General features: G+C 41.7%; 2 protein-coding genes across 10 annotated transcripts in view; one reads left to right on the top strand and one right to left on the bottom strand.

Moving 5' to 3' along the window:
- The window catches only part of WASHC4 (WASH complex subunit 4), a 42,389-nt gene extending 30,698 nt beyond the window's left edge, over window positions 1–11,691 (bottom strand). For 3 of the 7 annotated variants that reach the window (XM_074825878.1, XM_074825879.1, XM_074825877.1), the window contains exons 1-7: window positions 11,585–11,691; window positions 7,481–7,620; window positions 6,387–6,440; window positions 6,198–6,263; window positions 5,979–6,024; window positions 3,454–3,521; window positions 612–694 (exon numbers count right to left, since the gene is read on the bottom strand). In XM_074825878.1, the coding sequence (XP_074681979.1) occupies window positions 612–694; window positions 3,454–3,521; window positions 5,979–6,024; window positions 6,198–6,263; window positions 6,387–6,440; window positions 7,481–7,620; window positions 11,585–11,645 (518 nt within the window). In that variant the 5' untranslated portion in view covers window positions 11,646–11,691. Of the gene's footprint in view, window positions 1–611; window positions 695–3,453; window positions 3,522–5,978; window positions 6,025–6,197; window positions 6,264–6,386; window positions 6,441–7,480; window positions 7,621–11,584 lie in introns of those variants that run through there. The other 4 variants (XM_074825880.1, XM_074825881.1, XM_074825883.1 and 1 more) reach the window with 4 other exon arrangements.
- Window positions 11,692–22,195: 10,504 nt separating this feature from the next.
- Window positions 22,196–27,280, top strand: part of ALDH1L2 (aldehyde dehydrogenase 1 family member L2) — a 35,570-nt gene continuing 30,485 nt past the window's right edge. The window contains exons 1-2 of one of the 3 annotated variants that reach the window (XM_074825891.1): window positions 22,196–22,252; window positions 22,299–22,379. In XM_074825891.1, the coding sequence (XP_074681992.1) occupies window positions 22,196–22,252; window positions 22,299–22,379 (138 nt within the window). Of the gene's footprint in view, window positions 22,380–27,280 lie in introns of all 3 variants that reach the window. The other 2 variants (XM_074825890.1, XM_074825889.1) reach the window with 2 other exon arrangements.

Consider the following 27,280-nt stretch of genomic DNA (forward strand, 5'->3'; position numbering starts at 1 on the left):
AATGGTGAAGAATTATGCTATCCTACCTGGGTTGGGGGAGGCAGAAGTAATCACAAGCCCTGCAGTTACATTCATAGCTAAACCCAACAATTCTATCCAGATTTAAACTCTCTTCATAGTTTTCAGAGGAGCTAAATCCCACGGCCCTTACTAAGCTCAACTTCAGGGGTTAAAACCATGGTTGTTCTGAGGAATATATACCAAGACTTACATATTTAAAACAGACTGTGGAAGTCAACTGATTTTTAAGCTTCTGAAGCTACTGGTATCCACTGTATCAGTCAGAGGGAATCCCTCTCTCAAACAAAACAAGGATGAAAGAGTAATAATATCTTTTAATCATAAAAACTAAATGCCTCTGAAACATCAATTCTATCAAAAAATGACCAAAAATTAAGATTTTTGCATCTCATTATATAAAAGCACCACCTTTTCTAAAAATAAAACAAATCCACTTCTGTAACAGCTTATGAAGCCCAGACTTGCATAGCAAAGCACTCTCCATATCTCTAGACAACAATATTCCAAAAGTGACCATGTCTTAAGACATTCAAATTTTCTACATTTGTTTAACTACATAAAAACAACATAGCATTTTAGGGAATAATTACTTGTTGCTGGTATAGAGAACAGCCAGCTGATGCACTACATTCACCACCACTTCATAACATCGGGTAACAAAGCAAGACAGCTCCTGAAATACAAGAAAATAAAACGCATATATATGTACAGACCCTCATACACAAGTTGTCATTACATCCAAAACACTGAACATAAACCACTGAACTTGCAGCACAAGCTCCAGCTACATCTCTAATCCAGTGGATAGACCTACAGCAGGGTGGAAAACATCCTACTAAGAGCTCTGAAAAAGGATCTGCGACTAAGCTAAGAAGCTACTGAACATAAGCTTCCAATACAACTTGGACTATTTATACTATTGGTTCAATTTATTACAGACAGTAAGAAGTGACTTGACAACAATGTCCAAGTACTTCCAGAGAGAATATCCCTGATAGCAAAGGCTGTGCCTTTCCCCACTAGATCCAAGAGTCACACTCTGGGAGCTGGCGATGGCTGAATTCAAATTAGCAATTAACACAGAAGTCTGGACCTACTGTAAGAGTGCTAAAGCACAGAATACCACTTTCAAAAAAAACAGGCAATGTCTTTGAGAGGCATGCTTGACTAAAGCAGAACTTGAGCTCAGTTACATAGTACAAAATGAGTAAGAACAGATCAACTTTGACCACGTAAAGGACTATCTTAATTTCTACAATGGATTTTAACAAGGCGTTCCTTGAGCAACAGGATAAACGAATCTTGAGTCTCCCTTAACGGCAATGATATTTGCTCATTAATTCACCCTATAATCCCATCAAGGAAAAGTCAGCATGTGAGGAGTCTAGCCAGTCAGCACACAGATGGCTTCATAGCAGACAGCCCACACCAGCTAACCAGCTAGCCTGCCATTCCTGCCAGGAGACTGGCTAACAGCTGAATTCTGTCTTCCCCTCCATCAAAAATAGATCTTATTTGGGCTTCTGCCTTCTATTAGTCACCAATTTTTGCAAAACATAAAAGTGTCATTACTTCTTATACTTTTATTGCTCTAACAAATGCAGCTGAAACAAGCCAACAGATTGAAGAGGAATGGTTTAACAGACAATTGAGATCGTTTCCTGGGGAAGGGGCACCAGCTGCCATTTTAAAACTTCCAGGAAATAGTCCAATTTAACAGCACATGCATATTAGCTGCTACATAATACAGACAAGATTATAATTTTAGAGTTCTTCAAATACACTGTCTTCTGCAGGATCAAGAGTACCTAACTAGTGTTTCACAGCATTATTTCGATAATTAAAAAAAAAAAAGAACATTTTTGATATAGTAAATTTGAGGCTATTACATCTAGTTAATCAAGAAATCCTGAACTCAGAAGAGCCAATAAACCAATACATGGACATCAGCTCTACGAAAGCAACATTTCACCTCTTTTGTCATTTTCATTCCTTTTTCACACCACCTTTGGGGATACACTTCTAGCATTAACCAGAGCAGCATTCCCCAGTCTAAGGATATAGACTACTACTGAGTGGATTTAGGGGAACACAACAGTTGAAAAGGAACAAACTCAATAAGAAAAATGTTTTCCTCATAGCTTTACCCAAAGTAATACACACCTGTTAGCACAGTAACCCTCCCTTTGGGGCAACATCCTGCATCTCCCTTCTTTCCAAAGTTGTCAACAATCAGCAAGCCATCGTAGCTTACATACAAAGTGGGCTCACAAGCAATACTGCTATATTTTTGTGTAGTGTTTGCCTCACATACACATCAGCACATAAATAAACAATCTTGTTCTGCAGAGTGGGTTTGCAATGCACTCTGGCAGGGAAAAAAAAAAAAGGTTTGAAAGACACAAGCATATGGTAGCACCATTTCAGAACCACTAAAACGTCTCAAAAATCTGCTCAGAAAGAAACAGAGGACAAACGATGAAATTCACAAAGCTGATAGGATGAAAAGTTTAAAAATTGAGGGAAAAAAACCCCAAACCAAGATATCCTAATAACTAACTGCACTTGAGCATGGTAAAAGCTTGAGAAACAACTTCCTATAGCATTCAACATGTGACTCAGTAAATGACTACTGTCATGCTACTATACAGCAAGAACAGGAATTATAACCTTTGTTAAACTAGAATTTGTTTGAACATCCTGGAAGCTTCCTGTATATTCTCTACTTCAACAAAGATATTTCATTACAAGCAATATTGCATAAAAATAGAAACGTTTTTGGGAACAGGACAGTCACTTATACTATACTAAAGACAAAACACTTCCACAGTAGACTGAAATCCAAGAGCACAGGAAATCCTTAGAAGAAACACAGATCCTGTTTTCATGCAAAGGACCCTGATAACAACCAAACTGTGTAAGAAATTAGTGTTCTTCCCTGAAAGTCTGAGTGCAGCACAAGTAATTTCTTCCAGGTACATGGAAATTAATTTTGCTTTCTTCTATCAGCTAAAAAAAGATGCATAAACAATTAATTCATTCCCAATGTTCAATGAAAACTGAAACCTACTAATCAAAACCATAAAAATATGTATCTAACTTTACCATCAAATGAAACAACCTCGATTTACCTTCTCTTGCCAAAATTTTCTTCAGTAAATTCTAATTTCTTTGCGCAATGATTACACAAATTGTAATTTCATCTTTCGCTAGACTTCCAGAGTTTTAGACTAGTATAAAAAAACCAAATCAGTGTGTGATCTGTCAGCTGGTTGTGACACGTCTGCAGGCAAAACATAGTAATATATCAAATGACTACAGTGCCTTTCAGCAAGATGCAAGCAGGATACTGCAGACTGTTAAATCCACTTTGCAAGTAAAATTAAGATTATAATTGCTGTCAAAAAAAAAAAATATCAAAACATACTCTACCTGCAAGAAAGAAACAAATCTTCCCATCTGTATTTGGCAATCTCCCTCCACCATGCTGGAATCTGTGGCTTAAAAGACAAACATTTGTCACCACTTTCAAAAGCCTGTTTTATACCTGTTAAATTAACATTGAAGCTTGCCCTCCAAGACATTTGTTTGCCATACATGCAGAACTCACTACTATAAGCATACTGATTGAGCATTAAAAACTTTTAATTTGGCTTTCCTAAGCTGGGCTTATTTATTTTTGAAGTTTTTCTCATTAAAAATTACATTGTTTATAAATTAGACACAAAGCAGGAAAAAAAGTCTCCATCACCTGAAAGAAAATAAAGAATATGAAATGTAATTCTTTAAAGGCATATATATTATGCAACTTCATACAAAAGTTTCCATTTTTTTAAGTTTGTATGAAAACACTAGGTATTTATATTGCAAGGAACATTCACTGGTAATTATTTACTGAAAGAATATACTACATCATTAACCAGAAGGAAAAGCTGTGTACCATACAATTTCCTCAAGAATTTGATTTTTTTTTTCCCCTACATATCATCCTGCACAACAGAACTGGCTCATCACCATAGTTTCAAAGAATTACTTGTGTAACAAAATACACTAACAGGATACTATGAAATACAGTAATTCCATCACCAGCGCCAAATTGTTCCAGTCAGCTGGAGCAGCTGTAATACCCCCTGACAAAATAGAGTCTTTTTAATGTGTTGACAGATTAATGCTCTAGACTTGAGATTTTTCTATAGGGCCACTCCGAGCAAAAATGGCTTACAATTGCAAGTTTACCTACATAAAAATTGCAGGCCTTATGGCTTCATAAAATATGTTCTTTCAGAGCATTCACCAGAGACTAAAGGAGTCTTCATACTTCTGTAAGATGGAGCTCTGGGACAAGATTCTAAATATTGCATGCTTCCCCTTTACACATTTTGTGTCACCTTTACTCTTGTTGAGTGTATGTCCAAAAAACCCCTATCCAACTAACTAAAGTTAGAGTAGCCCTAGCCACTGCAAGGACAAGATAAAAAAAAAAAAGTGTTTCTTATACAGAAGAAAAAGACCAGCAGAGTATTTGTTTAAATTTCAACCATCCTCAAGTCAGTAACTTTGCCAGCTGTTCTAAGTAAGCAAGCTTGCTGTTATCAAAGCAGATGCTACAAGGAGGGATATGGAAGTGCAGAACATAAATTTCTGCATTCCTACCTATACACACAGAAGGCTGACCTCTCAGTTCCTGCCATTCTCAAGCACTCCCTGCAGACACATGAGGGACAAACTGCTGCTGCAATATGTTAGTCTGCAACAGTCTGACATTTTTCATGCTAGAGACATGGAGAAGTTTTCAGGGATCCCCTAGTATTGTTTTGGCAGCATATCACTTTCTCTTAAGATATTTAAAACCATGTCTGATAAGAAGTGAGAATCTGCTAAGAAAAAAAAAAAAAGAAAAAACACCAACCCACACTTTTTCACATTCCTTAACTGAACCACAACAGTCAACTAATACAGCACTTAAAAGAATGATAAACAGTCGCCAGCTCGAAGATTGCACATTCCCCAATACTTCTGTCACAGTCAAGGCTCTTGAAAAACTTTTTAAAAGTCCTTGTATAAGACTACTATGAAAAGGCCTTCCCTTTCTCTCAAATTTCTGAAACAGAAAACAAAAGTAGGTGGTATGTCTCTAAATCAACTCATTAATATATTCAGTCCTCAGGACCAAGATGTGTGCTTATTCCCAGACTAGCATCCTTTAAGTGGAAGCTTAAGACCAATCCTTCGGAGGAGTTACCAGTTTAACTCCAAGACAAAAAGCAGCTTTCACTTAAAACTGCTCATGATTTGTCAACTGAATTGACTTACAATCACTTATGTCCCTGTGTTATGCCATGGTCTAAACAGTCGTGTGAGTACTAGTACCTGCACTTGAAGGACAGGTGACATTAACACACTGCAGCTTCTCTTGGAACAAATGATTGCAGAAGTAAAGTAGACAGGACTTGATACAAGTTATTTTTTAATGGTTTTATTACAATCAAATTACAGATTTAACATTTTACTACAACCAATGTAAAATCTAGTCCCAATAGGCTGTAAGTTGGTTTAGGCTGTATTTACTGTGAAAAATAGGTTTTCAACACCATACTTTGAAAAACAGCACCTACAGTATATAAGCTGTACGTTAAACATACAATACAACATCAACAGCCCATGCTCCCTACTTGCCATGTAAATAAGGCTGCAACAAAACTTCCTGTTAATATAACACTTACTGCAAGTAATGGGGCTTTACAGGTAAATCTTGTTGTTAACTTGAGCTAACTCAGGACAGTTACAAGACACTAACATATATCCCTATAACCTCAGAGTCCATTAGTTGGTATTCATTGGTCAAAGATACAGACAATGCATGTATCTGTATTATAAAGTTACACTTATTGTGGCATTTAATATAACCTGAAGCAATAACAAAACTACAAACTTTTACAGTAAAGGGAGCTACTTACCTCCTTCTCCATAAAACAAGAGGCCATTATAAAATTTAGTTTCTGCCTAACAACAAAAGCAGAAATTTGTTTTTTAATAAATAGGATATATGTAATCATACTACAAAAATTATTTAGACATCATATCTTGTTTCTTTACTGCTAAAGAATAAATCTATATATCAGCTTGCCAATCTGCAAACATTTTCACACATAGTAATAAAAGACAGCCAAATTTACCTCATATTTTAACTTCTTGATTTCACAGCAAAGAGCAGCATACACAGTTATTACTTTGTTTAGAACCTAGACTCAAAGGGGGGGGAAAAAACCACAAAGATTACAAATAGATTCACATTTAGACGGCTTAGTTTTAGCTAGAATAACTCTATTTTTTTAAAAAAAATTTTTTAAGCATACAGCACTTACCTTGTTTTCTGTCTTTATGAGCTCCAGTAAGGAGGACTGTTCGTATGGCAAAAGCTAAAATAAAGAAAAAAAAAAACCAACAATGAACAACTTTAGAAAATATTGGTAAAAAAACACATTTACCCAACTAGGTATTCCCTCCCTGCAGTTTAATCTCAAGTAGGGTCAGTAATAAGAGAACAATAATTGCACATTACTGGCAACCTACGCTGCAGGAAACCTCAGCTCTTCACATTTACATGGAAACATCTTTCCTTTCACTCTAAGCAGAAAAGCAAATAACTAGGTATACTATATAGCATTTACAACAAGTTACTTACGAAACTTGGAAAGCAAAAAGCATGGTTATTATGGCGTATGTAGAAAAAACAGCTCAGGAAACCTAAAACATGAATTAAGAATCCCAAATGCAGGAAACAGAATGCATATGTATATCTGTATGCTGGCACTGACATTTTGTACGGAAGTCAGCCATGATATTGACTAGTTCATATACATCCAGCACTGTGGTGGCCCTACAGATAATTTACTCAAATTATTCAGACAGAGGATGACTGAGAGTGCACCTTCAGCACAGACAAGTTCCATACGGTAACAAAAGTGCTTTTAAACGATGTCTGCAAATTCAGTGAAGAGAAAAAATAATTCTCCACAGAGGACAGAGAACTTATGATCAAGGAAATAGCCACCTCTGGAGGACAGAAAATACCATGGCCATTAAGTCAAAACACAACTACAAACACACACAGTTCGCTCTGCCTTCATACAACTATTAGTGAGCTCTCCTGGCACCTCAACCCCCCAGATAAAAACACCAACACCCACAGGGAAGAAGTTTGCTGAAATTAGCCTTCCCAACACATGAAGAACTACAGATTTATTTAAATTCCACTAGCATCCAAAAGACTGGAAAGGAATAATACATCTTCTCTTATGATATGCACCAATTTATTAATTACTTGATAATTAAAATAGCATTGAATAGGTTTCTCAAGCACAGAAGTCAACATTTTAAGAGCACAAATGCATCAAGCTTTTACTTCTCAGGGAAGGAGGAAAATAACAGTTGCAATGCATATTAAATATATGAAGACCTTTAATGCAATGGGATCAAGACTGAAGTCCCAAACATCTCCAATAGAGTCATCCAAAGCATCTTCAATTCTCTTCAGCTGAGATGTATATTCCTCAAGAAATTTTCCGTAATTCTTCAACTGCACTTCAGCATGAATTTCTGAGAATTGATAACATTTGTACAGTTTTACAGACTGTTCAGTAAACTGCAATATCAAAAATTCTATTAAAAATTTCATCTGTAGCTATTTAGCTTTAGTACTGCATTCCTTATTTTGCTGCAGCATTTTTCCTTAATACAACTGCATTTTTAATACAAAGTTCTTATTTGTGTAAAAACAATCCTACAACTGAGTATCATTTAAATACTACTTAAAGAATATCAAACACCTAAGCAGTTTGCAGAAAATTATTTTTTAAGTTAAGATCTTAGTTTGAAAATATATGTTAACAAACTTAACCACATCAAGATGCTGAGCAAAGAAATGACTGTAGAAATTGTAACACAACAGGTGATTCTACCCATCAGCTGAACCAGTACATATGCAATTCTGTTAGAACTTTGAGGCAATGTGTCTAATAATTTCTGCCTGAGTTGTATTAGTAGCAATCCTCTCTCCCTGATACCTCTCAGTATGTTATCTGAGCATTACATGGGTAGTTTATGGCCTTTAATCATTCCCCCCACTTGCAAATTCACATCTTCAAGCAGAACTTTTCTTCTGCTTAGCACCTGGTCATTCAAATGCACAGCTGCCCTGCTACTGTTAGGGTCAAGTAGGTTCAAAAGGCAACACTCAGCTGATCAAACACCAAGAGTGATATTAATTAGCAAAGTAAGACTAAAGACAATTGGTCCACAAAAGTTTCATTCACTCTATCCTGAGCTTTTTTTCTTCCCACAGTAAGACACTTCCCCCTTCTCCCCCCTCAAATTATATAGAATTACTTAGTTGCATAATCTGACCTACAGTGAATGATTACAGCTCAAGGCTTCTATGCATAGTAAGGAAGTACAGTCCTTTTTCATATGAAGACTAAAGTGTCTTCCCCATAATTAGATAACAAATCTTATAGCTTGTGATCTTCTCCTATTTGTTGAAAACAGGATTATCTAAGAAAGTCAGAGAATGCAAGTCAGCTGAACAACTGAACTTTACTAAACAAGAATTCAACTCTCACGTAGCTTTATACGTGCCCTTTTCACATTTCAGCAAGTAGGCTGCTCTAGAAAGCCATTCTGCGTATTTCTGCATCTTCTGCATCTCTTACTCATCCACATTGCCAATAACTGAGCTGAATGGTAGCTGATGGCTACTTCAGTGGGAGAGCACTGCTGAATCAATTATCACTTAGATTTTTTTTTTTGGAGAAAGTATTTGGCTGAGACACTGCACCCAGCATAAGGTGAAGAATGAATAAGGACAAATTAATAAGGAAAAGATGAGAAGTACTATGCACAGGAAGGTTGAGACCGAGAAGGAGAAATGACTGCAGCAAAGTCCTTAACTAATTCTAAACTACCACTTTGAAGCCAGCAGCAATGCCAACCATAAGGGCACGTGGACTGCAAAGCCTAATCCAAGAAGTACAGTAAACTCTCCCACACTAAGTTCTGCTTTAGTGCCACTGGCTTCTACCTGTACCTGCAGCCTAGACAGCACACAGGCACTGTCAAAATACGGTGACAGAATTTCATGTAAATGGATAAGAAGCAAGTGAACAAAAAACTCTCCATCAGCCGTGTGCACTCCAGACACTGATGTGCAGCCCTGGCGTTGCACCATTGTATTATTCTATTCCATCAAATTCATCTCATCTTTCAGGTTCCTTTCAGTGCATCTTCTGGAAGCTCTGCTGCAGAAAACCAGCGATAGATGCAGAGCCCTGAAAAATGAAGTTTAACTAGGTACCATGTCAGCTTTTTTACTGCTTTACTGATAGAAAATTTGGAGTACGGAGACAGTATTATAGAGGTATGCTGCAGTATTCCCCCCAACCCCATCTCCTCCCTTCACACAAAAGACAAATGAAGAGCAGAGCAACTGACTGAGATACTGGAGCTTTATAGGAAGAACAGAAAAAGCTTCCAAGTCATACAAGAGTAGGAAATTGGCACTGCTGTTCAAATCAATTCACTATGAAACAGGCAACATTTCTCAAACAAAATCTCGCACCAGTGTTCTGCTAGAGACCCACAAACTATCACCTTCCCAGCAGTCAAATGATGTTGTTTAACAATGCTATAGCTCAACATAACTGATATTAAATATTTCCAAATACTTAACTATTGATAGCCATCAATTTGCCACCCTGTATTGGTCATATAGAAAAGACAGGGGTGAATAATTCCTCACTATTTTAGAGAGACAAGAGAGTGAAAGCTATTAACTAGTCAGAGATTGGCAGGGTTGAATTGATAATAAATGACTTGGAGATGGGGGAAGCTTTTTAAGATGCAGAAAAATTTTCCTAAATAAACTGGCTTACATGGAAAAAGAAATCACAGAAAGCAGGTATCTTTTTCTTCAGAGCAGCACATATACTTCATAAGGTATAATCTGCTTACAATAAAGTTTGATTTAGTTTCTCCTCAGGTGATGAAATGAAGGCATTACAATTGGAATAATGTGAGAGATCTATTCAGCAGTACAGATCCCCCAACTTTTTCCATAAAATCAGCAGTATCAATATGCAGTGGACTTATTGTCACAGCAGGATTTGCAAGTGTTATGTCCATAAATATCTAGGACAGAGATGCAATAAATCAGACTGACTTAGTATCTTGTGTCCTCCATTGTGAACATCGTAATTGCTAAGGGTTAGTGACATAGGTATAAAGTGAAAGCAGACAACAACAGCAAAAAATGTTTTACAAGTCACAGAATTTTTCTTTGGCTTTTCTGTAGGAGAATGTTGTGTGTTGTTCTCAACAGAAGATCAGCCTGTCCACTGTCAAGATGGTGGTAACGAAGCATATTATGTCATGTAAAGTTCTTGTAGCTGCACTTAATGACATGGTCAAACTAGTGGAGATCTGGCATTTTAAGTAAAAGCTATGTCTTCCATTCCACAGCTAGAGAACTGGTAAAAACCTCAGCTCAGGACAGCTTCAGTTTCCACTGAAATCCAGATTAAATGAATATGGGATAAACAGTTTCATCCCTGGGGATAACATTGTATGTGAAACAGTTGGTCCATGAGTGACATATTTTCACAGCAACACCTGGTGTAATTAATTTGGCACAGTCCAACTTACAGTGTGTATTACAGTGTGACAACCATGTATGTTCCCTGTTTAGAAAGTAGGTCACCTCCACAGGCTGAGAAAAACGTGGATTTTGACAGGCACACAAACCCACTGTCAAAGACTTAAGCATCACAAGGTCTTATTTAATTATTTTTTAAAGATGAAACTGCAAGTGACCACCCAACTCCACGCCAGAAAACCTTTTCCAACGGAAGCTGCACACAACTAATTTCGATATGACTTCTCTGACTAACCGAGGAAGCAACTGCAAAAATTTGTGAGCTACGAAATAGGATCGGGAAGGAAACAAACACCATCACCACGACAAGCATCTCCTCCTCCTGCCCAGTTCGTGCAAGAAAAGAAAGTCACGCAAGCCTGTCTGCCCCCTCCCTGCCACACCGGGGGCACTGGAGACGACTCCCCAGAGGGGGTAAAGGATGAAGGGTTGGAAAAGCCGCTCTCCCACCCCAAACAACCTCCGACAAGGGAGAGAATGGTGGGAGGAAAAAAGGTCACCGCGACAGGCCACCCCCGCAGGCCTGACCGGAGGAGGAGCAGCACCCAGCTGGCGGCAGGGGGAAGGGGCACGGCGAGCGCCCGGCTCCCCGCACAGGGCAGGGTCCGTGAGGGAAGCTGGGGAGGGTGACCCCGCTCGGCTTCCACAGCTGCTTCCTCCTGCCCCCTCCCTTCCTCCCTGCCGCTCCCAGCGGGGGGGGGGCGTGCAGCGACGTGAGGGGCCAAGAGGGGTCCGGGCGGGGACCAAGGTCTCCTCAGCCCGCGCCTCCCCCCCCCGCCACCCCGTGGCGGTTCAAGCCGCAGCCCCGCTGGCCGAGCGCCGGCCCCTCCCGCCCCGCCCTCCGCGGGCGCTCACTCTGCGAGCCGTCGTCGAGGCGGTCGAACTCCCAGTCCGGGGAGATGGTCTCCAGCGCCATCGCCAGCGCCCGGCAGCGACTCCCCCCCCCTGCCCTGACTCAGGCGCACGAGACTTCCTGCCCCGCTCCCGCGCGGCACTCTGGGAAATGGAGGCGGGAGGGGGGGGCGCGGACTCCGCGAGCAGGAGGCGGGGCGGGCGGCCCTTTGCACACCGCCCCGCCCCGCCCCGCCCCTGAGCCGCTCCCGCCCGCGGGCTCCCTCACGGGAGCGGGTCGGGCAGCGGCGCCTCAGAGGTGCGGTGGGGCAGGGGAGTCCTCGCTCCCCGCTCCTTACTCTGACTGCCCTGCGCCTTTGAGCTGATGGTTTGGGTGAGGCAGGGCCTGTCTCCGACATGCGGGGGCTTTGGGAGCTTTTCTGATGTCCAGGGCCCCAGCCCCAGCCCGAGTCCCTCGCACCGATTCCACACCTCTGTCACGTTGCGGAGAAGAGGGAAAACTCTGACGGGTACAGTCGATAAAGTGTCACCCCCCCAGCACTTCCCCTTTCTGATGCTGGAGGACGGGAGCGGTGGGAGGAACTATCCCAGCCCTTGGGGAGGGTCTGGAGCTCGGAAACAGCTGCGCGGGGTGACTGCTGCAGGAGTGTCACCTAATCGTCTCACTGTCATTTGTTGCCACATAGAGCCGTGAGGTACTTACCTGCATGCGGTCAGTCACTGTCTGTTGGGTTTTTTTGTTTTTCAGAGCCCTAGTGAGTGTAGTATTAGAATAAAAATAGAAGTACTTTGGATAGCAAGAGAAGTAGCCGTTCAGGGCCATTAACAATGGCCACAGCAATTACATTACCGCAGGAGAATCTGTAGCATCAGCAGAAAAGGAAATGGCTTCAAAGGCAGTGTCACCAGGAGCATCAGCAATTTCAGTGAGGAAAGAGCAACAAAAATAGCAACTCCGATGAGAGATGTATCAGTAAGTGCCTGATCAGCCATAAAAGCTGACTCTAATGCAGCAGGTCTGAAAATAGCACCTACTATAATTCTTTTCTGATTAAAAGGAATCAATCCTTTGGAATGTATTGATTTAAAAAGCTTCTAGGGAAGAAAGATCTGGTTGGCAGATTTATTGTTGATGAGTTTTTACCTATTTAAAATGCATGCTAAGAATCCAACCCGGGTCTGGGAAAGAAGAGATCAAATTTAGTTTTGTGTGAAATGACATAAACAATTCTTGGAATTACAGTTGTTTTTTATAAGGGAGAGAAATCTGCTTTGCCAAATGTTGTCAAATGATCATAATGTAAATATGTCTCCTCCACTCACTGGCTTCTGTGCAAACTAAAGATGTTCATATTGGGGTTTTTAAGTCCCTAGAAGTTTAATTGTGCAGGACACTGACAGCTGGCAGTGAGCACAAGTGTCTGTGACGAGATTAAAAGTATCACACAAAGTGAAACCACAATTTATGCTAGACTTTAAGGACTGCATTCTGTCTACAGCCATGCAGATGCAGCTTTCACTGAACTCAGCGGAGCTACTATACATTTATTCAAAGCCAAGGTATGTCTTCCAGTTTTGAAAAGCAAAACAAAACAATAGAAAACTTCTCTACAAACTGTATATACTTTCTTTGAAACAAATACTATTTCTTCCAGTTATGGAAGACTGCACATAAACAGAGGCTTTCAAGACTGCTTAAAAAGTAGTCACCAGGCTTTTTGTTATCTGTCTCAGAAAAATGTGTCATAGAATCATGGAATACCACATATTCAGGGATCATCTGATCCAACCTTTCTTGGCAAAAGCACAGTCTAGACCAGATGGCCCAGCACCCTGTCCAGCTGAGTCTTAAAAGTCTCCAATGTTGGGGAATTCACCACTTAGCTGGGGAGATTATTCCAGTGGCTGATTGTTCTCACTGTGAAAAATTTTTCTTTTGCATCCAATCAGAATCTCCCCAGGGGGAACTTGTACACACTAGCCCTCATCTTTTCCATGTGACTTCTTGCAAAAAGGGAGTCTCCATCTTTGTAGCCACTCATTAAATACTGGAACATGGTGATAAGGTCTCCCCTAAGCTTTCTCTTCTCAAGGCTGAACAAACCCAATTCTCTCAGCCTTTCCTCATGTGCCAGGCTTCCCAGTCCCTTGATCATCTTTGTGGTCCTTCTCTGGACCCTCTCCAGCCTGCCCACATCTTTTTTGTATAACGGGGACCAAAACTGAATGTGGTATTCCAGGTGTGGCCTGACAAGCGCTGGGTAGAGTGGAGTAAGGACTTCTTTATCTCTGCTGGTGATGCACTTGTTGATGCAACCCAGCATCCCACTGGCTTTCTTTGCAGCAGCACACTGCTCACTCATATTGAGCTTGTGTCCACCAGGAACCCAGGTCCCTTTCCACAGAGCTGCTCCTCAGCCAGGTAGATCCCAGCCTGTGCTGCACTCCTGGAGTACGTTTTCCCAGGTACAGACCTTACACTTGTCCTTGTTGAGCTTTATAAGGTTCTTGTCAGTCCACTCTTCCAGCCTATCCAGGTTTTCCCGCAGGGTGGTTCTCCCTTCCGAAGTGTCCACCTCCCAACTCGGTTTGGTATCGTCAGCAAACTTCATCAGGGAACACTTGATCCAGTCACCCAGATCACTTTTGCAGATATTAAATAGCATTGGGCTCAATATCCGTCCCTGGAGGACCCCACTTGTGACAGGTTGCTAGTTTGAAAAAGAGCTACTTACCAGCACCCTCTGGGTGTGGCCTGTCAGACACTTCCCCACCCACCACACAGACCACTTGTCTAGACCGTAACACATCCGTTTCTCTAGGAGGAGGCTGTGGGGAACTGTATGGAAAGCCTTGGGGAAATCCATGTAGACAATGTCGACCGCTCACCCCACATAAACTGCGCATGTTACTTTGTCATAGAAGGTGATCAGGTTTGTCAAGCATGATTTGCCCTTGGTGAATATGGGCTGGCTTTTCCCAGTCACATGCTTCATCTGACTTGTGATAGCCCCCAGGAGGATTCGTTCCATAACTTTCCCAGGGATTGAAGTAAAACAGATGGGCCTGTAATATCCTGTATCCTCCTTTAAGCCCTTCTTGTAGATGGGGGTGACATTAGCCTTCCTCCAGTCTTCTGGGATGTCCCTCAATCTCCACGACTTCTCAGAGATTATGGAGAGTGGCCTCGCAATAACATCAGCCAGCTCTCTTAACACCCTCGGGTGGATAACGTCAGGGCCCATCGATTTGCAGGGGTCAAGCTCCTGTAATAGTTCGTATGCCAGCTCTTCCTTCACTGACAGTGGGTCTGTGTTTGCATTGACTTGGATTTTTGTTCCCAAGGCCTGGGGCCCAACAGTGCTGGTAAAGACAGAGGTGAAGAAAGTGTTGAGAACCTCTGCCTCTTCAGCACTGTTGGTGACTAACTCACCTCTCCCGTTTAACAGCAGGCCAATATTTTTCTTCTGTTTCTGCTTGTTGTTTATGTACCTGAAGAACCCTTTCTTGTAGTTTTTGACATCTCTGGACAGTTTCAATTTGAGCTAGGCTTTTGCTTTTCTAACTGCATCTCTGCATGCCCTGGCAATGGCCTTGTAGTTCTCCATGTGTATTTGTCCTCTTTTCCATCTCTGGTACATTTCTCTTTTGGTTCCGAGCAGACTCAGAAGCTCACAGTTAAGCCAAGGGGGTCTCTGGCTCCGCCTACTTCCCTTACCTTTAAAGGCAATGAACTGTTTTTGTGCTTCCAGGAGAGCATTCCCAAAAAACTCCCAGCACTTGCCAGCTCCTTGGAAGCTTTCTCCATGGAAGCTTGGAAGCTATTCTCCCTGGAAGCTTCCCACGGAGCCCCTCCCAACTGAGCTCTGAGCAAGCTGAAGTTTGCTCTTGTAAAATCTAAAACCTTTGTTTCAGTTCTAACTTTCAGTGTCCTTGAATTCTGCAGGATGATACAAGAGAGAAACTTGTAGAACTGGCACTTGGTAGGACCCTCCCTTCCCCACATCTGAACTGAATTTGTAAAGAGCAAAATACTGTAGGGTTGGTTATTGCAAGGTTGTGAGCTTGTCAAAACCACATGCAAGGTAACCCAACTGGTTGGTCTATACAATGGCCACGCCAAAGAGTCCACCACTGTGATCCCCACAGCATAAACTGATGTAACCCTTATTTTGAGTATGGAAAAAGAAAATTATATTTTAAAGAAATGTATTTAAATAGTGCATTTTTAAAAAAGGAGCAGGAGGCTCCATAGCTGAAAAACTCACGATTAGACAAGTAAGCACACGAGTTACATTTTATGCTGCGGTTCATGATGCAGTTAAATGACTTACTATTGGGTTTTCCTTTGGCTCACTAGGTGGCAGTGGTTTGTTGCTTACACTGAAGTTATTTAGGTCAATTCTAGATGCTGCTAGAATTTCTGTTTCCTCTGAAAATCTGATTTAGACTTTATCGCGAAGCTGACTGTTTTAGTGACAGCAAGTCTAGCTCAACTTTGAATGAGAAGTTTTCTGTGCGGTCTTATCAGTGAATGGCTTTATGCTCTTTCCTCATGTGAAAATATTGACATTTTATAAGCACCATTTCTGAAAGCTGGGTGACACTTCTGGCTTCCATTTGTACCAGAAAGCTTTTATTTGGTACAAGCTTATACGAAGTTGCTAAGATTGCTCAAATATCTCTTAGTATCTTCAGATAATAGAGTAGTCAGAAAAATCTTTAGACTTTGTTTAATACAGTGATTTTTGGTAAACTGAATATTACTGAACACAGGCAGAGTTGAGAAAGCAAAAATTTCTTTTGACCATAACAAAATTATCTTGAAAGTAAAACTTCGTATTGGACTTTCACATGAACTGAGTGAAATGTGAATATAAATATGTTCCAACTGAAATTACTTGTTACACTTGAGTACTAGAAAGGGTAGGTGAGAGAATAAAGTCCAAAATATACTAGAATTAATATGATACTATGACCTTTTTATTTATGGAGTGAATCATCTAGGTATCTATGGATTCATAAATCAACAGGGGCTTGATTCCATAAGATGTTAAGAATCTTTTTCCATTTGAAATTACCCCAGTTGGAAATACCATTCAACAGTGGACAATACAGTTACCTGCTATTTTTAAACAGTATGTTTATGATGTTTGAAAGCTTATTGAAAACTTTAACTTAACATTCAAACAGGAACAATTTTATGAAAAAAAACCTGGTGAAAAGCATCCAGGGCAAAAGTTGCTTCTCATGTGTACAGTCAATGCTCCATTAAGATTGATAGAATTGTAGTTACTTATAGGAGAAAGAATTTGGCTTGCTGGATCTGCAGGAAACCAACTGCTGTACATTCCTTGTCTGTGGAACATTTAATGCTCAGCTCTCTGAATATTTTAAATAAAATAAAGTTCTTGCTCAGAGTCTTTGTGGCAGGATTCCCAGAAAGGATTTACTATCTGAGATTTGCTTTTTGCAACTCTGTTCCACAAAGATAATGCCAACTTTTGCAGACGTAGTTTCTATTCTACTGTATGGAATTTGAGACTTCCATTTATGCATGTAAGGCATCTGCACGTGATAATTCTTTCTACTGGTTAAATTGGTAAAATAATGCCCTTTCCTCATCAAATACATGCCTCCTTTTTGTTACTCTGGAAAAATGAAACATCAAGCACAAGGTTTTAGATGGCAGAAAATCCATATCAGTAGGTTGTGAAAGCCTTACTATCATGTGGGTGTCTGGCCTGAAATGAAGTTAAGACCCAGTGAAAAAGAAAAAGAAAATCAAGTTTTAAATATAAATGTTGCAGAGATAAAACAAGAAATAATTTTCCCATGAAATCTTGCTTCAGCAAGTGGAAAAACATGAAAAGTTTCTGTTGTATAAAATTTAAGTTGAAACTTGTCGTGCAATTAACGTAGTTAGGGAATAACCAGTACAAAGCCCTACTTCATTTTTTTAAATTACTCAACCTTTAAAACTGGGTGAACTCTAAAGTACTCCTGAGCAATTTGAGTCTGAACTATGACCAAATCTTTATTCATCATGAAAAGCCCCATCAAGGCTGATTTCCAACAACAAAAAGCCTATGCAGAGCTAATTTAGTTGATTACTGAATCCCAGGGCATGATTTTCAAAAGAAAGCAAATCCTGGAAGATTCTGAGCAGTTTCCCAAGCACATCAGTATGTGCACGTACTCGGCGTCCTGTGGAACACAACCCTCCCTAATGATCTTGCCAAGTCTTGATGATATCTTCAAAGACACTGAGTAACTTCTGCTTCACAGAAATCAACAAGGATTTATAATGTTCAGCTGGATTAGGTCTTACATTTGTTCTGTACATTTCTGCACAGACAAACACGTTTTGCTTTGTGAGCATGCGATTGAACAAGCATGTTTAGCTCCTGAATAGTTTTTGTATACATATCCCCCTATCTGTTTTTGCGGCTTGCATCTCTGGAAAATTAGGGAATAGAACAGGGGAAGCCCATGCTGGAAATCTTACTGTGGATAATTGTGTTTTTTTTCAAAGCTAAACTTTGGCTTTAAGAAACAAAGACCAGAACTGGAAGAAAAAAAAACAAGAAAACTTAATGTATAAAATGGGCTCCAAACCAATTGCATAAATTCACACTGATACCACTGGAGTGGAAGATTTCTCCCCAGATTAACAAGAAAATTTGATAATTGCAAGGTACTTTTCTGACTGGGATACAGAAATCAGTGGGGAATACTTTGTGTCACTTTTCCCAAACAACACAAAGCCCAGAGAAGTGCATTGTAGCCATTATAGTATTTAACACTGATGTTGGAGTTCACTATGTCACACAAGACCTGTTGCTCATTCTCAGACAGACAGGTCAGCCTCATCATTTTCTGGATGACAAAAATCCTACGATCTGAATTGTCTGTTTATGTTCACACTGATCCTTGAAATTCTAAATAGCCAATTTGTTAAGTGGTTGTCAAAGCCCATGCATATGAGTTCAACACTGATCGTAAGGAAGAAGGTGATGGTATGCAGATTCCATCCTTGCATGTGATTTATCACACCCTTATCTCTGTTCATCTCCCTGCCTCTCGTTACTATGAAATCTAAAGTAAATCCCACATCTTATTCCCCAGTTCTTCTTTATACTGTGATTCTGCTGACAACGGACACCTTCTCTCATGATTTTTCCCTCTTGTGACCTAACATTTTAGTAGCCTGTGAAGTAAATGGAGATATATTATTGTCTCAATAGGTTTGGAGTTGTGTTTTGGAGATGAAGGTATGCCAACTAATTAAACCCTTGGTGCTTTGCACATGCATTGTATTGTCTGTGTTGTGTGTGTATAACGAATAGAGCCAGAAGTCATTACAAATTGCTTACCTAGAAAAAACAGGTATTTTGCCGTAAGCCTGTGCGTCAATGGTTAAATGCCAAGTATGTGGTGTTCTAGTTGGAGAGGATTTGGGATCATGAACCAGGATTTGGAGTTTCATGAACTTCAGCAATGCTTGAATCCAGTTCCAAAGTTTGCAGTATAGGACCATTTTGATGACAGCTTTTATAGTAGAAGTTGTTTGCACTCTATTGTACGGAACTTGCACAACTTCCGACAAGTCATAGGAAGACTATACATACACTGAGTTCTCCTACTGCCTGAGGTAGTGAAATAGTTCCTGTAGTAAGGACTAGATGTCTACAATTTTTATTTGAGCAGGTAGTGGTTTTGGTCAGTTGCATGACTGTCTTGTGCATGTGTGTATATAGTCCCTGTATTGCTACAACATGACCTATCAAACTGTGCAATTATTAATCTTTCTAAAAGAAATTGATAATTCTAGAATATGAACCACAGACATTTCAGACCAACAGTGCTTATAGTAGTTAAATGATGCACTTTAGTCCAACAAAATTGTGAGTTTTAATGTTTTTATGATACAATTTAAAGAGGGAATATTTAAAAGAAGCACTTTTAATAATTAAATTTGGTAGATTTTATGTGAGAAAATTAGAAGATATGATGCCACATACCCATAGAAGTAGCCAGTAACAACAGAATATATACTATTCTTAAAATAAGCCACAAAGCAAAATCTTTTAGCTTTCTTAGCAAAAATCTGTAATTACTACACACCATTCTTTTTAAACCCATAGTACTACAGATACTAGAGAAGGAACCAGTTGTATAACATATTGTTCCCCCTTGTTAATGGGACTCTTTGATGGATTCTACAAGTTTAGTTTTTAATGTCTCAGAGCAAAGAAACTCACTAATTCCCTCAGTTGACTATTCCATAATCCAGTCAATCACCACATACTCCAAAAGATGGCATCATGAGTAGAATATTTGACAAAGTGGGCCAAGTACTCCTTGTCATAGTTTGAGCCCAGAGGGCAACTGAGCATCATGTAGCTGCTCACTCACCCCTTCCCCCTAAGGAATGGGAAGGACAAAAATGAATCAAAATGCTCAGGAATCGAGAGAAGGACAGAGAGGGGTTGCTCACCTATTATGGTCACAGGCAAAAGACAGACTCGTTCGGAGAAGAAAACAAGAACATCACTTTATTTCAAACACTAACAAAACCAACACTTAACAGACAGAATGGGACAGTGAGAAGTGTTACTGTATCTTAAAAACATCTCTCTCCACCCCTCCTTTCTTCCCGGCTTAGCTTTGTTCCCGATATTTCTACCTCCTCCCCCAGCGATGCAGGGGCAGGGCATGGGAGTGCAGTCAGTCGGATGCTTCTTCCTGCAAAGGTGGGGGAATCACTCTTCTGCATTCTTCCCCTGCTCCACGTGGAGTCCCTCTCACGGCAGACAGTCCTCCACAAACTTTCTCTGCCGTGAGTCCTCCCCACAGGATGCATTCTTCTGGAGATGCTCTGGCGTGGGTCACCTCCACGTGCTGCAAGTCCTCCCAGCACCGAACTACAACAGCGGGGGCTGCTTCTTCCCATGGAGTCCTGGGGGTTCTCCACAGGCGAATCTCGGCTCCTCCAGTGACGTCCATGGGTGGCAGGGGGGTGGCCCTGACGTCTCACCATGGGATACAGGGGGGCTCTCTGCTCCAGCACACCTCCCACCCTTCCTCCTCCTTCCTTTCACTGACCTCGGTGTTCGCAGAGGTGTCCTTCTTATAACTCATCCTCAAAGTCGCCACCCCCTCTCAAGTTTCCCTTCTTAAACATGTTATTGCAGAGGAGCAGCCACCATCGCTAACTGGCTCGGCCTTGGCCAGAGGTGGGTCTGACTTGGAGCCAGGGGAGTTTTTGAGAAGCTTCTCACAGGGGTCACTGCTGTAGCCCCCTCCCCTGCTACCAAAAACCCCTCCACACACACAAACCCAGCACACTCCCCTAGGTTTTTCACCCCATATAGGGGAGATTATAGGAACCGTCTAGTGATTTTCTGTGTTGAATTTTCATTGCAAAAGTAAAATCCAGTGGTTTATTTTAATTTAAAAGTTTTTGTTATAAATTCTGTTGATTCCACTTGATGTCACCTGCACTTATGGGACTGCCAGGAGCCTTGAATGAATGACAGGGTATAGTTTTGTCTTGTGTTGCTTCTGACCTCTCTGATGTGGTTCACAGCTCAGCCATACGATGACCAACTTCTCCGGTTTTCCTTCCTTGTTCTCTTGACAGGAACAGGGTGCATTTCCGCCTTTTACCCACCCTTGTCCTTTAAGATTAAGTGTTGCTGGGGCTTAAACCTGACCCAGTTTTCAATGATGCTTATATTCTGCCATGCTATCTACTTTTGCGTTTGCTATTCATACCCCTCTTGGGGTCATTTTCATTTGCCTTCTGTTTCTTTTAGCACTTTGAATTTGTATTTTCAAAATCCTCTCTGCACCTCTGACAAGATTTGTTGTGATTTTAGAAAGGTATTGAAGTTGAAACGTTTCTGTTAATAGACGACCTCAAATGCTCACAGATTTAATTATTAAGTAGGATGAGCCGCTTCAGAAATACCTGGCGATGTTGGTGAAACAGATTTCCATAAAGTCATGAATGTTTTTTAACCTCGGTACCGGCATTTTTGGCATGCAATGACCTAAAAATTAATGCCGGTAATCTCCGTGGTCTTTTGACTGTCGCAGCAGATTAACACCAACGCCTCGCCGACAGCCTCGGCAGAGGGAACAAAGCTGGAGATACCGGCTCCGCCGCCTCCGAGGCTGTGAGCGGGCAGGGGCTGCAGTGCCCCCGCGGCAGGGGAGGGGTGGGCCACTGCACGCCCCTCGGCCCGCAAAATGCCGCCCAGGTGGCCGTGGCTCGCGTCCTCGTGGGCCGGGAGCCCCGCACCCCCGTCCCCGCCAGTCCCGGGCGCCGCGGGCAGCAGCGGAGAGGGCGCAGACCCGCCTCCGGGGGCTGCGCCCGGCGGGGGGGAGCTTGCCTGGCTCCCCGCCCCCTCCCCGGGGCTGCGCAGCCCCTGCCACCCCCTCCGCTCCCCCGCCGCCGGGGCCGGTCGCGCCGGGCGGCCGCCAAGGGGGCGGGGGCTGCGGCGGCGGCGGCGGCGGCGGCGGGAGCGGCAGGTGCGGGGCTTCCCCCCTCCGCCCGCCGCGCCGGTCCCCGCGGGCCCGGGCGGGGGCGCGCCGCCGCGGCCGCGGATGCATGAGCTGGCGGGGCGCCAGCGGCATCGGCGCGGGTTGCATCAGACGAGGCGGGCCGCCGCGGCCGCGGAGCCCGCTCGGTCTTCGCCGGGCGGCCGAGGGAGCCGGGGGCCCGGCGGCGCTCCGCAAGATGCTGCGGACAGGCCCCCGGCTGCTGCGGGCGATCAGCACGACGGCCGCGGTGAGTAGTGTGGGGCGGGCAGCGGGGGCCGTGCCGTGCCGTGCCCAGGAGCGAGCGGCGGGGGCTGCTCCTCGGCGTGCCGCCCCCGTCGGAGGGCGAGCAGGGGCCGAGCAAGGAGGGGAAAGTGGCGGGGGGAGGCATTTTTCGGGATGCGATGCGTATTGTCTCTGCCGGCGTTTTAGGAAAGCGCGTACGGGCACGGGAAGGTCAGGCGGGCTCCGGAGAGGGCTTGGCTTGGGTGCAGAAGCAGCATCTCGCCCGGCTGGGCTGCGGGCGGCATCGCAGCCATCATCTGGGCGCTGCATCTTGCAGGGACGTGCCTGGAAGCTGCAGGGAACAGGCACTAGCGATGCTGTGATAATACCCAGTAATCGTGGGTCGAGAACAATGTGAGTGTGGCTGTTCTCTGCCTCCCTCACGCTGGATTTGCCCTGTGAGAAGCTGAAGGTTGCCTTCTCACTTAGGAGGGACCGTGCCCGTTCCCAGTGCCGGAGAGAAGCCCCACGCTTTGGCCTAGGAAGGCTGTTTAGTTTGTGACCTTCTGACCACCAGTTCCTAGCTCTGGGATGGTGGGTTGCTCAGGGTTAAAGTTGGTGGCCTAAATTCCTCTGCACCCCTCTGGTTTAAGTTTTTTACAGCTCTTCACATTTGTTCCAAGCCATTTTTTTATGTCCTGTTAAATATATATAGACTGCGGAACTCCTGCAAGTAGCTGCTCCCTGAAAGCCTTGCCCAATCCAAATTGTCCAGATGTGTAGGTCTGGCAAGCTGAATGAGGCTGGGAGAAAATTTTTTCTTTCCTAAAGCCTTTGTTTCATGTTTGAATGCTCAGTTTAGCGTGAGGACAGCAGTCCTCCAAAGGTATCTACATGGAAGGCATTAGAATAAAGAGATTTAACACAAGCTCTTTGGAAATGCAATCAGCAGTGCCAAAAAATGAGAATGAATGACTGGTGAGAACGCATGCCTGTAGATGTGTAGATGGCAGAGGAGGCTCTACGATAGGTTTCTATTTGGAGGCACTGGAATTTAGCACATGTAGGGGGATTCTCGATAGAAATAAAGTTGCAGTACTGCTTTTCAAAGGAGGCGTAGTTCTACATTCATTTAAAAAAAGATGTAACATAAAATATTTACTAGCTCCACTAAATTCTTATACAAAAGAAATAAAATATTGTAATCTTTTTGACAGTAAGCTTCATAACCAGAGTAGCAGTTACTAAATGTTAGCCTTCAGGAAACTGATAACCAATTCAATGTTAGACACACATACAAAAGAGGCAGTAAAAGAAAATTATTTTTATCTATGAAATAACTATTGTCCTATGGATAGGTTTTGTAACATTAGACTCTTCTGAGAGAAGAAAATGTAGCTCTTGGACTTGTCTTCCATTTTTAGGAACTAGAACTTGACAGGATAGTTACCAGCATTTGTCAGGCTGCTTCTCTGTGCAGTGTTTCGTCCTATTTATTAGTTTTATATTTGCTTAGGTGTTTTGGAGGAAAAAAAGAACCAGAGTGGAAGCAAACATTAAAATACTGTATATCTTTTGATGATCCATTGTAAAATAAATTCCAGTATGGTATAAATAGGTTAAAGAAGAATTAAAAGTTCAGACAATTAAAACAACAGAATTACAATAGAGTGGGCACCAACTTTCTAAATTCTTATCTTTTGGTAGCACTGTCATGACGATATTATCCTATGATTAGTCATAAAAGAAAGGCCAGATTTCTCTAAGCCACCTGAATTGCATTGTTTGCCACAACTAGGAGTTGGGTAATCTTAAAAAAGTACAGCAAAAAACTCACTCTGATACTACATGACCATTAACTTTCCCATGCATCTGCTAATGAATATTGTAAGTCCGTAGTCAGCCAGGCAACTGCAAAGGAAATCTAGTATAACCTCTTAACATCACTGACAGAAACAATAAAAAGTTTATTCTTTGTAAATTTTTGTATATGTTAATGATAATGATCCAGTATCCATCTAGCACATTATTCAACAGCAAGATTGTCTTGGTGTTCTTTAATGAGCTTCCTTTCTACAGCTTCTTGACAAATGCTAGTGATGGTACTCTGGCCAAAATGGGCCATTTCTGTAAGAAAGAAAACACCTAACTGCTTTTCATTTCTGTGTAATCTTACAGAACTCTCCATGTTAATTGGGTGTTATGTCCACATTAAGTTCTTCTAAAAGGATTTCCCATTTTCACACCTCTAATTTATCTGAGGTAAAAATGCTTGAGGAGCATTTCCAAAAGAAGGTACAGGGTGGTTGTAGGATCTCGTGCAGTTGCTCAGCTGTAATTTTTCAAATAAAACAAAAACTAAAGGACTGAATTTGTGGTCTGATCATGCAAGCCCCTCCACATATGGGATTTCTTTTCGTTTTTTTTTACTCGGTAGAAATCCCATGCATGGCTGACTTGTGGGTTTGGCCCCTGCTTTCTACTGATGGCAGTGCATGTGTTAATGCGCTGCAAACAAATTGCCACGTCTAAGCCAGATGTTAATAGAAATCAAGCAACACACATGTACCATTCACTGGCGAAGTAACTCAAGAATTACTGGTCATAGCACAGTTACCAGATCCATCTTGCAATTGAAATCAATCCCCATCGGAGTAACTTTCTGTAAGTGTGAGACAGCAGAGCTGATTTGTTGCCAGGCTAATATTTTTGTGCACTACAATGAAGAAATGTGACTTGGCCAGTCTGCAATCTTCTCATTTTTGCCAGTTTTATTTTTTTGTTCGTTTGGGGACTGTGTGCTCTGTTCGCTTCTCACCATTTGTTGACTCAGTTCCACAGCTAGCACAAATTAAGCACGTGTAGCTTTATTGAAACTATGTTGATTTACAGCAGCTCATGATTTGAAACTGGAACTGGTATGCAGTTCCATGTAATATGAGAATCAGATTTATTCACAGGAAAACATGAACTGAAAGTTAAGTTTAGGAGTAGAGGATATGTTATTAACACTTTGTGAATAAGTGGAGAAAAAGTAGCTCTTAAAGTGGTGATAAATATGGACTTAAAATTACAGGAAGATTGGCCAAGTATCAGAGAACCAAAAGAGTACAGCAGTGGGTACTTTAAAAAGGAGGTCGGTTAGATTTATAAAAGCAATCATATGACATGATTGCTTCTGACGACAGAGAACTAGATTTGTTAGCTAAGAAGATCCCTTCCAGTCTTGTGTTCTTGCTGAGAGATCTTAACAAAAGCACAGAAGTAGAATAAGTAACTCTCATCTGGACTATCTTTAATGTTTCTTCAATGTACTATTTGGGCTACCACTGTAAATTAGCACAGTACAGAAATCAGAGTATTTTATACCATGCCAAACATGTTCAGTGATCCAGCAGGTTAATCTTTCTCCAATTTGCCTGCTGTAGTTAAAATAATTAGGAAAATCTGATGACTAGGAAAATCTGATGATTACTTTTTATAACGCAGTAACATTTCTGCTATAAAAGCAAAGATATCAGTCATAAAGCATTGGTAATGAGATCTACCTGTATCCGTTGGGCCTTGCTAGATAAGGATTGCAAGGGTAAGTTGTGCTCATTGTAATTCAGAACAGGGTCTTGTCTTTATTAGGAACAAAATAGTGAACATATTTTAGGCATTACTGTCAGCAGTGCAGCATTGGTTAGTAATCTTATCATCACCAGTCTCACAGATGTTTTTTACGAGCCAACTATAGCAATCTGATTTTGCAAGAGCCTGAGTCATGTCCACCTTTGCATCTTACTACTTGTTACTACTGCAGTTTTGCTCTAGTGCTGACTAATGCTGTAATACAGGGACAGTTTTACTATGCAGTTTCATTTTGAGGGAAAATATTGTCTCTGGACAAATAGTTATTGCCTATTGTTTTATATAAAAAATAAAAAGCACACTTCAATATTCTTGTAATGGAACGTACCAATTCATAACTCCCTTTTCTAAGGTCAGCTGCACAACTAAAATGTAACTTGAAAACAGCAAAATACATCTATAATATTTCAGCTGTGAAATGAATCGCAATTAAATGGATTGTGGTTTTGAGTACCCTGTTTTTCAGGACATTTCCATTTGTCATAGAGTTTGTCATATGATTTGATGGGCAGTCCAGACCATTTGGTATCCAATCAATAACCCACTTAGTCAAGATATCCTCATGTCGCAGCACTGTAAGAAAGGGAAAAGAGGAGGGAGGAGAAACACATACAGGTGCCAACATACAGAACAAATGCTGGTGGTTAAGATATTAAATCAGTGCTTTAATTCCTCTTTATCATTCTGAGCTTATGTCATCTAATGGATCAGTCATAAAAAATGGAAGTCAAAGTCCAGTTGGGAAAGATGAAGTTAAGAATAAAGGCAGGGAGTATGTGGGTTTGTTTTCTACCTTTCATTCGGGCCTCCTAAGAGGAGGGATTTTTATGGTTTGAGTCTAGGAATAGTTTCTACCAGATTCAGATTTAAGAAAGGTATGTTTTCTGTCTACTGTGTGTGGACCTTTCCTTCATAACCAGGTCTGCTAGTCCATTTGTTTTTTAAAGGTTTCCAGCAGGTGATGAAAAATGCAAAGGCATTGCTTATAGGGACAGTTCCATCCTTCTGCCAGCGCTTGCATGCTCATTCCTGCTCCCCTGCTGGACCTGCATTAGGACTCATGGCAGTGCAATGAACTAGAACAGTGAGTAGATCCAGTTAAGAATAAGCTGCAGGTCAGTGCTTCACTACCTCAGTACCCTAATCCAGTTCATGCAGCTACAGGAACACCAGTTCTGGGGTAAAGGAGGTTTAAAGACGAGGGACTGGAAGTAAGGTGGAAGAGGAACACGGCTGTCCCCTAAACCTAAAGAGACTCTGAAGGAATTGGTAATTTTCTCAGGCTGCAAGCAC

This window comes from Strix aluco, chromosome 5 (assembly GCF_031877795.1).
Source record: "Strix aluco isolate bStrAlu1 chromosome 5, bStrAlu1.hap1, whole genome shotgun sequence".
Classification (NCBI taxonomy): Eukaryota; Metazoa; Chordata; class Aves; order Strigiformes; family Strigidae; genus Strix; species Strix aluco.